General features: G+C 49.1%; 1 protein-coding gene across 3 annotated transcripts in view; it reads right to left on the bottom strand.

Moving 5' to 3' along the window:
• The window catches only part of CREB3L1 (cAMP responsive element binding protein 3 like 1), a 48,016-nt gene extending 40,868 nt beyond the window's left edge, over positions 1-7,148 (bottom strand). For all 3 annotated transcript variants that reach the window (XM_017811015.1, XM_017811001.1, XM_017811006.1), the window contains exon 1: positions 7,028-7,148. In XM_017811015.1, the coding sequence (XP_017666504.1) occupies positions 7,028-7,135 (108 nt within the window). In that variant the 5' untranslated portion in view covers positions 7,136-7,148. The remainder of the gene's footprint in view (positions 1-7,027) is intronic.
• Positions 7,149-12,332: the final 5,184 nt, after the last annotated feature.

Genomic DNA, 12,332 nt, shown 5'->3' with positions numbered 1-12,332 from the left:
AAGAAGTCAGAAAGGGGGTGGGTGAGAGGATAAGGCTGGAGTGTTCAGGTCAGTTCAAGGAACTACAGGAAATGAAAACTTTAAATGGTGTGACCCTACAGGAAAGCAGAAAAAATTTTTTTCTTGAGCAGCTGGGAATAAGTTAGATAGCTGTAAACACTGTATGGCAGACATGGGAAGCAACTGGGTTGAAAGACACAGCCTGTCTTTCAGTATGATACCTGCAGTCCCTTGCCACTCTGGTCATGCCCTTGGCTCTTCCCAACCTTTCAGCTATTTCTGCTCTGAGGGACGTTGCAAAACATTCAGGCACCAACCCAAGAAAATACCTAACATCTTACAACACAAGTTGAGCTCCAAAGACAGGAAAAAGTAAGAGAAGGGCTTCATGCAAGCACCCACCCTGTCCTAATGCCAGCTTGAAAACAGGATTCGTAATTTCAGTCAGAGGATACCAAACATTGCAAGCACAAGAAGTCACCTGCTGCAGCGGGACAGAGACAGTGCCAGCACAGGGCTCAGCCGAGAAACACGGCTTTGGTTCCACCTTTATTATCAGTCCTCATCTCCTATGTGGAGACATGAAGTCCCAGCACTTCAGATGTGTAAAGAGAATACAGACCCCAGCAGAAAACGGGAATTGGTGAGGTTAGTAATCCCAGGACTGAGATTGGCTTGGAAGTGAGGACTAACACATTTGGCTCCTCCAATAGACACTTCTCCTGAAGAACAATGCTCGCCACAAGATTGCCTGTGAAGTGTAGGTGACTGCACTTGACCTTGCAGCACATGCCTGGAATTTCCCCAGGAAATCTCCCAGCCAACGAGACAGCTTTCAGCCATTTCTTAGGCACAGCTTCATTGCTGGTGCCTTATCTGCTTCCCTGTAACTCTGCAGCAAGGAGAGTCACCAACTGGCTTTTGTGAACCATCTGGTTTCTTGCAGTGGGCTGCACAACAGTACAAGGACATACAGGCTTTAGTGGGTTGACTCATCCCTTCCTTGGAATGCATTGGTACAAGTTGGTCTCGAGAATCATATCTTTGTATCAAGCACAACCCTGTCTGTGGTTGTGAGAAGAGGACCTGCCATGTGGACAAAGACAACTCCGGAGAGTTAAGCCTCTTTCTTTGCTTCCTTTAACACTGAGAATTCTTTAAATAGGAAACAAGTAATTACCAAATGCTAATTATATACTACAGTCTTAAAACCTACAGGGAAGTACTGACAAAAAAAGGAGCAAGCACGGGAGTAGATCTTTCTCAGTGGAAATATAGGAGTGTGTCACAGAGGTGTCAGCCTGGCTTTATTTTGAACAGTGCAGCTACACCTGTGGCTATGAAATCCCTACTTCTAAATTCCCCTTTAATGGCTGCTTCAGAAAAACGCTCTTCTTTCCCAGTTTCCTTCTCTATACTAGAGACAGCTCCATTGCAGGCTTCAGCAAGACCAGTGCAGCACCAGATGGGACCAGCACAGCACTGGATGAGACCAGTGCAGCATGGGATGGGACCAGTGCAGCATGGGATGGGACCAGTGCAGTACCAGATGAGCTCCCAGGCAGCAGAAGACATTTTGCATTGATGAACCCAACACATCTCATGGGATTCAGAAGCCACACACCCACCATGCTTAGGCATTTGTACTGGTACAGGAGGAGGTTCAATGGGTTTTCTCAGAGGTTTTCTGCAGTCTCATCTGTACGAATGAGGCCTCAGGTTTCCTCCTCTCTGAAAGGGGTGGTGGCACTGAATGGCTGCCAGGGGATGGGGATCACCTGGCAGACATGGTCTGAGCAATACAGCATCTCCCAGCTGGTGCTGCTGACACCCTTCCTCAGTGGGAGTGGACTGTATGCACAGATGTACTTCCACCTCCTGCCAAATGCTCCCTTTGTTTACTCTCCAAGCACTTCACGAAAGTTCTTCCTGTTTCTCCCCACTAAGACCAATGGCTCTGGCTCCACTGTTTAACCCTGTTTTGGACACATGCCTTCCTGCAGTCCTGCTCTGAGTTGCAACCTCCTGGCTCTGGCCTACCAGCACAGTCAAAGGGTTCTCCCACTTTGGCTGAGCATGTAGAACAGTGGATTCCAGCACATGCAGGCAGTTGTCCAACAGATGAATGTTTTATTTTGGAAGACTATCTCAAATATTTATCATTTTCCTGGCAGGTAGGACACATGAATGATCCACAGTCTCTGGAGATAGTATTGACCTAGTCTTCCAAATGAAATTCAAGTCTCTCCCTCTCTTCATCACCAAAATGGAAACATGTTTACTGGTGGTGACCCTGCAGTGATGATGCTCAGAGACCCATGGACTGCTATGTACAGTTCTGGTTTCATCCTGCTGCTAGGAATTCTGCAGGCATAAGTCCCACCACGAGACAGTAAGGAACAGCAGGGACATGAAGTGGGGGAACCACAAGATGGATCCAAAGAGACTAATGAAATAGGAAGATCTGGGAACTATTATATTAGGATTCATCTCCATCAGGCCAGGTCTGATGGCCCCACCAAATCTCTCTGTATCTATGCTCCAGATCCTCCAGGAATCTAACTGACAAGTTCCAAGCAAAATTTAAAGAAAACAGCCTTTCTATTCCCAGTACTTGGCTAACTAACCACAGGTGTGTTACTGAATAAATTTTACAAGGCATAGGAATAGAGGGCCAAAATGCTTGCTGCATGTGTCCTCATGAGAGACTACCATCAGTTCCAGAGACCTAGCCTTCCATTACAGCAGAGCTACCGTGTCTAGCAACTGGAAGGGCTAAGAAGTGGGTGATCAAATCTGCCTGAGTTCTTCGTCCTCAGTGTGCACCGAGATGGTGAGAAGGAGTATACAGAGCATGAAACTCACTCAGACCAAAGGTCAGTCCAAGACCTAAGCACCACTTAAGTGCTATTTATGTCCCTGTAGTAGTCATAAGAGGAATAGAAGTGTGTACAGGCTTCTTGTAAGAGTGTCATCCATGGTGAAATAGCCTCTCTTCATCTTCAGGGGAAGATGAGTTGCACCAGCACTGCTCTCAGCCTGCTCACTACGTACAGTCCTGCCACTATCCCTTCTGCAGGCTGGATAATATTGAAGGAAAGAGCATACAGTAAGCACAACACCCAGTTTGCACTCAAGGAGCAAACCCACAGAGACAAGCAGTTCTTCTATTCTGCTGTCCCCCCATAGGCTCCAGAAAATGCCACTTGTCACACTGCCTGGTCATATAGGATAACACAGTGAAAGAGCATGTTATTGTGCATTCCCCAGAGGTAGTGGGTTAGCACTCTTCAGACAGCCTGAACTGCCATTCTGCAGCTTCTAACAGTGGAGACCTCAGCTAGCATGCAGGCTATTTTCTTGTCTTGATGTCTTTCTTTTAGAAGGAGGTAAAGTATATGCTTCGAAAAGCGTAGAGTCAAAATAAAGCTGTGTTTACATAAATATCTAAAGTCATCTTTGAAGGTGTTTTTTGTACTATAAAACACAGAAACAGAGGGAAGAAACAAACCCACTGGGGTACTGGGTTAAAAAGAAACATGTGACTCCTGTTTGGCTGCTTTATTCTGGCTTCATTCTGACACTAGAGTGCCACAAACCTAGTGAAGCACAGTGGTGAATCTGACTCAAAAGATTAAGTCTTTTGAAGAGTTTCACAGCACTGATAGGAGCTGAAAGAGAAAGTAAGAGCTCTCTGAGTGCAGCTGTAATAGACTGTAAGCGAATAGATGGGTGTTCTCAGAAATTACCAGAAACGCTGGACTGGGCAGGACACAAACAGGTGAAACGCTGGACTGGGCAGGACACAAACAGGTGAAATTGATAAACAGGCACTGCATGAAGGATTAGCTTCATATGGTAGGTCCTTCTGGTAGAAAAAGATGAGCAAAGTTCCCTAAGTTCAAGAGCAGTATGTGGCCTCCTGAGCAAAAGGAGACTGACAGTGCTATTAGCCATCCTATTTAAGTCTGGCTAGCAGAAGCTAAATGAAGAAAGACATTTTGTGTTCCTTGGAGATTTCCCTTCCAATTACCAAGCAGACACCACTCTCCTCAAGATTTAAAAAAAAAAACCAAACCCCATCATATAATCATAACCTCATGCAGGTTGGGTGGGAGCTCAACTTCCTCACCAGTGCAGGTAGGCTTCTGCTAGGTCCTCCTGGAGCTGCCTCTCCTCCAGCTAACAAGTCCAACTCCTTCAGCCACTCCTCACAGGAGAAGTTCTCCAGCCCCCAGTTATCTTTGTGACAATCCCCTTTATGCACTCAGCTTTATCAATGTCTTTCTGGTACCAGTCAGTCCAAAACCAGACACTGTATTTCAGATACAGTTTTATGATCGTCAAGAAAAGAGGGATAATCACTTCCCTCTGTCTATCTACCACTGCCCTCCTGCTCCCAGCTGCCTTTGCTACCAGGGCACAGCAGTGCCCCATGACCTCTGGTGGGTCAGTACACCCATCCATCCCAAAGGCAGGAGTTGGGATTTGTTGTTGCTGAATTTCATGAGGTTTCTGCCAACCTATTCCTACAAATTGGATAGGTCTCTCTGAAGCAGCCCCCACACTTATTCATTTTTTTTTCTGTTGCAAGCACACAGACCTTTTTGAAGATACATCTACAGATGTGCCTTCATTAATTCTGTGTCACAACTTTAGATGAACAATACAGAGAACCATTTTTTAAAGACCAAGATGACTCATTAGGAGTGCCAAGACTGACGAAAGAGGAGTAGTTTAGAGACATGTAATTCTTTCTGAAAAGGAGCACAGCCTCTGCAGCAATATTCATCCATCTTTTCTTTCTGCTTCCTTTCTGAACAGAGGAAATCATCCTCAGGAAGTTTCACAATTTATGGCCAAAAGGCCTGGCCTGCTTTAAGAGAAATGTCTACTGAACAATATATAGAAAAGTTTGCCCATCATTGAAGCAAAGGCACTGGTAACTTTGTGGGCTATTGTGCAGTGATGCTTTGCACAGTTCTATGTAAAAAGAACTTCTCCGCACATCTCAAGATCCCAGGAGATTTGCTGGATTTAGTAAGAAAATCTAAGTGTATTCCTTCCCCCACCCCCACCCCGTTGTCATGCAGAGTGAGAACAAAGAGGGCGATGTATTATGTTTTGGCTCTTGTATCACCAACAGATTTGGTAGGCGAGAAGTGGCTACAGAATCTCTTATATTTGTCATCTGCAGCAAGTTCAGCTTGACTCTTGCACTCCAGTAGAAGTTTGTGGTGCTGGCAGTTGGGAAAAAAAATCCACACACACACAAAAAAAAATTTAAAAAAAATCCATTCTACTGTCAGCTGAGCACAACGATGTCTGAGTCACTGCAATCTAGTTAAGGAGAAGACAAGGGCAAGCTACTTCCAGAAGCAGCTCTCCAAGCAGAAAGGCTGTTTAAATGAGGCAGGACAGACCCAGCCTGCCCACGGCCACCACACACTTTAAACACACTGTCCTGGCAGGTGGCACCAGATGGCACTCTTACACAAAACCTTCTTTTTCACAGGGTCTGCTTGCAGGCAGAAGTTGTGTTTAACTATAAAGAGGTATCACCTATACTGGTTAGGGGTTCCCTGACTTCTGACTGCAGCCCATGTTACAGCTGGGTAAAAGGGCTGGTGCCAATACATACTATTTTCATTTCAGTAAGGGAATAAATGGTCTTGGCATAAAGCACTTCTTATCAGCATAGCTTCATCCACACTGGATGTATATGCAAATAGGGAAAGCACAAGACTCCTAATGAGAGGTCTCTCAGATATAAGAAGGGAAGGCCTCGCAGTGCGAGCGAGCACTCAGTCTTGGGATGATGTGCCATTGGAAGGTCTGCCTGAACACACCAGGACTCTGCTGCGTCCCGTAGAGCCCAATGGAGTCAGCCCTTGAGGCAGAATGGTATCCTGGAAATTAGGAGCTGGCGAGATTTCTGAGAGATGGAGCTGCCTACATAATCTCTTTCCCAGACCCAGTGTGCCTCTGTGCACCAAGTGCAGTGCATTTAACATTTATGCAAATTTTACATCTCTACCGTCTCCTTCACAAAGGAGGCAGCAAAAAAGGTTTTAGATATTTTTTGTGTAGGAAAGCAGGAGTAGATTCATCAGTGGATTCATCCTCTCCCTGTCCTCTATTCCTATTGCAAGGAGTCCCCACAGTGCTACACTGGGAATGTGGGAGGTGCCAGTATTGTGACAGGGGAGTTACAAGCCATAGCTCAGATCTCTCTGTTCAGGGCAGGCACAGTCCCAGCGCTGCAGCCGCTGAGAAGCCAGTGGAATCCCTGCATGCCCGGGATGATGCCTTCCCTCTAAACCACCTCTAGGGTGGGGCCCTTGCCCCTTCTGCCTTAGGGCTGGGTGCTGCCTGGCAGAGGGGCTGTAGGATCCGCAGCACAAACTCCCACAGAAAGCTCGGGCTGTGCAGCGAAGAGCCTGTGCACGCTGCTCAGGGAGAGCCGCTGGACTGAGGACTTGCCTGACTCTTGGGAGAGGCTGGACGGTTTCCCTAGAGGTGAACAATGCCCCTTTGGTTTCTTGAGACTGGCAACACATTTTCCTCCCAAGTCACTCTTCCCTCTCACCCTTCTCTCCAAAGTAAATCAGCCCAGCCTTAACGCCAAGCAGGAGATGCTTCATCTCCCAAATGTCACTCTGAGGAAAAGTTACAGGCAAAGAAGAGCAGAGGCGCTGAGCTCAAAGCTCTCCCGACGGCACCCGGCCGTGCCTCCGGTGCTGCCCGAGCCGACCCAAGGCAGGTTGTACACGCTCCGCCTGGCACCGCACGCTTCTCCCCAGCCATTAGGCTCAAAAACCCGCAGTGTAGAAAAAAAAAATGGGATTCCCCGGTGGGGTCTCCCCGGGCGAACGGGGTCCAGGGGGGCACTCGGGTACCTGCAGCCCCGGACACCCCGCACCCAGGGCCAGGACCCCGGGGCAGGCGGGGCGAGCCCGGCGGCATGTCTCGTCCCCGCTGCCGGGACCGGCCCGCCGGGGCGGGGGTGCTGCCGGCGGTCCCTTACCACATTGCTGAGGAAGTCCGCCTCGCTGAAGTCGCTGAAGTCGAGGAAGCCGGTGCCGGCGGCGGGGAAGAGCCGCTCGGCAGGGAAGGGCTCCAGGATACTGTCCATGGTGCCCGCGGCGCGGGGGCTCGGCCGCCCCCCGCGCTCGGCCGCCCGGGCTCACTGCGGCCGCACGGTCCCGCCCGCCCCCCGGCGGCGGCGGCCCATGGGCGGCGGGCGCGGGGCAGCGACCCGCCAGCCGGGACGGGAGCGGAGCGGCGAGCGATGCCGCTCGGGGCGGCTGTCAGTGCCCCGCTGCCGAGGGGCCGGCCGCGGCCCGCCCCTGCCGCGCTCCGGGAGCCGCCGGGGCGGGACTTCCCTCGCAGACACCCCCCGAGGCAGCGCCCCCGCCTCCCGGGCAGCCCCCGCACCGCCGGGGGAGGCGAAGCCCGCGGCTTCCTGGAGCTTCTCGGGGCGCCCGCGTCCCTCCCGGGACGGCGTAGGGACCCGAGGGCGCTGCTGGTCCCTAGCAGAGCCGTGTCGGTTTGACGAACTGAACAAACCCTCCTTTCAGCAGCCGGCCGGCCGCTCCTCTGCATCCCTCGGGGAGCAGCGCCGGGAAGGATGGGCATTCCGCGGGGTCGGGGCCCGAAAGGCAGCCTGCAGGGAGGTCTCCTTGCCTCCGCTCCCCTTAGCGGGCTTGCGGGTAGTCCTGGCTGTAGCAGCCCATGTGGCTGCTCTGTAATTAAAGTTGGGCACCATTAAAGAGCTTCAGGAAGATTATATGGTTTCAGATAAATAGGATTATGGATCCCTGTCCTCTCTGATCATTACTCCAACCAACACTCAGGAAAACCACTTATAATAATCCTTTTGAAGAAGCCCTGATGTTTTATTAATCTCTCCCTATGTTCATGGCCCCAAAGAGAATGGACTGGAGTTCCAGCTCCCAGCAGAGGCTTTTCTTGGTCACAGTCATATGGAGAAAAAAAACCAAACACACTTGTGCATCTCTCCAGGAGGAAACCTGTCTGAAAGTTGCCAGCAGGGAGGGTCCTGGTAGAGAAGTGCTGATTTGAGGCTGGCTGGAGCCTGTGCTTGAACCAGACACTGGGTTTTCATCCATCCAGGCTCTTCCTCCACATTCCCTATAGATGTCAAGACTAACAGCACAACCCAAGGTGCTCCTTGGCTACTCATTGCACAAGCAGCTGCATCCTGCACACAAAAGCCTTTATACTTGCACACACAATGGGCTCTTTCAGTTACATTTACTTTTACCTTATGTTTCAGTCAAGTGTAAAGAGCCTTTGGGTAAAAGGTCAGAGACATAAATTCAGCCAGGATGGAGTTGTGCTGAGAAAATAATGCTGTTCCTCCTTCCTTAATGGTAAAGAAACCTCTTTGTCAGTGTGGATGCCAGTGGGTTTAAAGGGCATAACACAAAAACCTTTGCCACTGTAATATAAGGAGAAGAAATATGTCCAGACCCTTCAGCAAGAACCAAACCCATCTGCAAGGAAGAGGAATGATGTCTTTCCTTTAACATCCCAGTCAGCAGGGTTCTCAGCTGCAAGGGTTAGAGAGACAAAGCCCTGCCATAGCAATGGAGTGACAGCCCAGGGTCATGGAGCACGGGCAGAGCCACAGCAGGTGCAGCTTCACCTCCCACCGCTAACCAAACACAGATATTGCTTCTCGAGCTGCAAGGACTCACTGGTAAAACCAAAAGTTTCTGCTTCAGAGCCTTGACCAAGCTAACACAAGGAAGCCTCTTCTCAGGACGCACGCTGTATTTATCCTCAGGCTGAGGAAGCTCAGACCATGTCAGCGAGAGTTTGCACAGCATGGGTGGCAGTGTCATCAGAAAAGGTCAAGCAAAGTAAACCTCACTTGTTTGTCTGTGCTCTGAAGGGAAAATGCTTTGGCACATTCAGACAGGGATTGTGAAATCCATTCTGAAGATTAAAATGAAACTCTGCTTCTATTCAATACTTTTAGTACCGAGCATAACTGCCCAGATGCAGCACCTCTGCCCAGATGCTGCACCTCTGCAGGCAAGGAAGAATCATAATGAATTTCCCATTTTCCTATTGCTCTGGAAAGCTGCTCTGTCCCATCTTGGAGAGCTCTGCCAGGGACCCACATCCCTAGCACTTTTGTAGGGCTTTGAAACGGACACTGCCCATGTCAGACACGAGTGCAGTTCATTAAAGGCAATGCAAATGTTACCTTGGTAGTCAGAGAGTGTTGCTGCTGACCTCCTGGAGCCAAAAAGGAGCGGTATTTCTGCAGGCAAGCAGTTTTGTGCTCCAGAAGAGACCTGGGGACAGATAAACCGTTGATGGGTGAGGGGAGGTGATCACAATTCAGAAAAACTCAGACACGCTGCTGCAGCTGGCTGTGAGTGTCCACAGCGATAGGGAAAAGGACAGGCTGAGTGTCACTGTTGCAGCAGAGGCTTGGCAACTGTAGTGCTTCCGACACTTGAACAGGGTTAACAGCATCTCATGGCTGTGAAGAAGGCAAATGCCATGTGTGGATACAGATGTAGGTATCCTCCTACAAAACCTTTAGAATGTGAATTTCCCCTTCCACTCTGCAAAAGACCAGTGCAGGATGTGGTGTTAGCCAAGATACCATGTCTCTCTGAGGTGCCACTCCTCGGGCAAGATGGGGCCTAACTGGGCTGGGTCCAGAGAAGAGCAGTGGCATTGATGGGAGAAAAAATGAACCCCAAAAAAGGACTGAGGGAATTGGGCTGCTTTGGTCTAAACAAACAATTTTCATGCCAATAGTCTTTAGGCATTCAAAGAGCTGCAGGAAATAGGAAGGCAAGAAATACTCTCTATTGCCACACTGCAGGGGACAAACGGTAACAGGTGAGTGCCTGGGAAATGGCAGTGTTACCCTCACCAGAGCATTTTTAAAAGCAGGTTCTGCAGACATCTCTTGGGACACAGGTATGGTGGATCAGGAACCAACCTTGGGGCAGGGCCTGAATGACATGATCGTTCAAATTCCTTTTCAGCTCCATTTTCTCTGAATTTATACTTGGATTTACTTGTAATCTGATTATAGCGGAAGACTGAAATAGCAACCAAATATGTTCAGATTGAACAAGTCACACTGACAACAGGTAAGCCTTCCCAGCCTCAAAACATTTGATACTGCAAATGCACATGTACGACCAAGATCACTTTATCACTGCTGAGAAGTGAATCATCATCCCAATTATCATAAGAAAGGAGATGATAATGACAGAGCTCTCCTGTGCTCTGTCCTGCCTGGTCCTGCTCCCACAGCCTGCCTTTATGCCTATGGAGAGAGAATCGAAAGTCTCTCATCATACCACTTTGCATTTGCTTTGCCTTCACCCTGCACCATTGTGAGCAAGACATGCAAGACAAGGTAAGCAGTCCCTGGGCTTGAATACATGGACAGCAATCCAGGCCATTCTGCAGCCTGCCAAGTTGAAGCTTTTGGCTTCCCCACACCAGACTGTGCCAGGAGATTTCACAGACTCTTGAGGATGAGTGTTTCCTGAGGAATGTAGGGTGAGATGTTGGTGATTTTTGGTCTGCTGCATGCAGGCTCTGTTGTTACGGGACGGGTCATCTGCCTGGTGATTGCAGCCTGGACAGCTGGTATGGGAATGATTCATGCTGTTAGAACAGCTTGCTTTGGGGATCAGGTTGGCTCCTCTGGACTCCCACCACAGCCAAGCTTCTACTTCAAGTCTGGCGAAAGATACCATTTGTCCTGTTTATTTTTCTGGTGTTGGTGTTCATATGGATGGAATATCTGGTTTCTGCCACAAGTTGTCTTCCTAGCCACAAAGGCTTTCTGAAGCCATGCAGGTTCCATACTTTGGCCCTTCAGCAGCTCTTTGTAACAGTTCTGCCTTTATTTCACTTTGTCTTTTCTCTGGATTTGATTATTTCTTCATATATTGCTTTGGTGTGGTTTTGTCACTGTTTTGTGCAACACAGACAGAGGGAGCAACTGCTGCGTTGTAGGTCCCCTCTGCTTCTGAAGGCCCACTGAGAGCAAGGTAAGGATGGAAATGGGACTTTCAGCCTCGTTGAAGATGCGGCACTGCAGTCCCCAGACAGGCTCTTAGGAGTCAGATCGTGTGAAATGACACAAGCGGTCACATATCCAGCCCTTGGGCTGTGATTTCTTCTAGGGTTTTATGGGGACAATTAAAAACCCAGGAAAAAGTCAAGATGGGGGGAGGGATACAGCAAAATATCCTCTAGCAAAAGGTAACTTTTGAGGAAGGACTTGTAGTCCCTGAAGCCTTTCTCTGCCCTCTGCTCCACAGCCCCACCTCATCCAGGATATCTGTCTCCCTTTTGATTTCCTTCCAGCGGCTGGTTTAAACTCTCTCACACACACTTCTCCATCCAGTCACCTTCAGCTGCTTTCTGTTTCCTTCTTCCTCCTGTGTGCTCTCCCAGGCAGGTACCCAGCACACCTGCTCCCACCACCAGTAAGCAGCAGTGGGACAGAGAGGGAACCCAGCATGGAAATCACACCTGTTGCAGCTCCCTGCTAAAACCTGTGAAAACAGAGTGTTCATAAATCTGCTGCCACAGCTGAAAGAGGGACTGAATTGTATTCTGCCTGTTGCTTTGTGGGCAGCTACACAGAACACCAAATTAAATGTCTGCCTGCAAGCAGACACATTTCTTCAGTGACCACCAAGTACAGGTAGGTGCGAGCCATGCTGGAACACTGCAGAGAAGTGCAGACACACGTGTCCATGTGATAAGGAAATATGTACCACAACTTGTGCTTTTTTCCCCCTATCTTGCTTGGGAAGTAGAGGGGAAAGTGAAAAGCATATTAATTGCATGTTTGCATATGGCAAGGATCCATGAATGCTATGGTTTCAGTGAGCACCCTAATGCTCAGTGAGGGGAATGAAAGGGAGGCTGCAGAGCTCAGTACTGCAATTATTGTTCTTTCTGGGGTGAGCTGGGGGCCCTTGAATAGATCTAAATCAGCCTTGCAAACAAGGAGTGAGTGACATGCAGGTAAGGGGGGAATGCAAGACCTAGGGAAAGGAAAGCCTTGAATACAAGACACCAGATCCTACCAATATCCCTCCATGGAACCCCTTTAGTCTCCTGGGAATGTGGCTGAGCTGCCTGTGGCAGGATTAGCTATGTCGGAAAGCAAAGCCCAAAAATAGTAAATGGATACAATACTATAACAAAAGATGAGACCTGAAAACTCACCACTTTGAAAGTAACTGATACAAGGGGAAAAATCTCTTTGTAACTCCTTCACTTCTTCATGGCAGAGTAAGAATGGTTCT

Source organism: Lepidothrix coronata, unplaced genomic scaffold (assembly GCF_001604755.1).
Source record: "Lepidothrix coronata isolate B3197 unplaced genomic scaffold, Lepidothrix_coronata-1.0 Scaffold1, whole genome shotgun sequence".
Classification (NCBI taxonomy): Eukaryota; Metazoa; Chordata; class Aves; order Passeriformes; family Pipridae; genus Lepidothrix; species Lepidothrix coronata.
The sequence above is the reverse complement of the archived record's forward strand: the minus strand, read 5'-3'. Positions and strand labels throughout refer to the sequence as shown.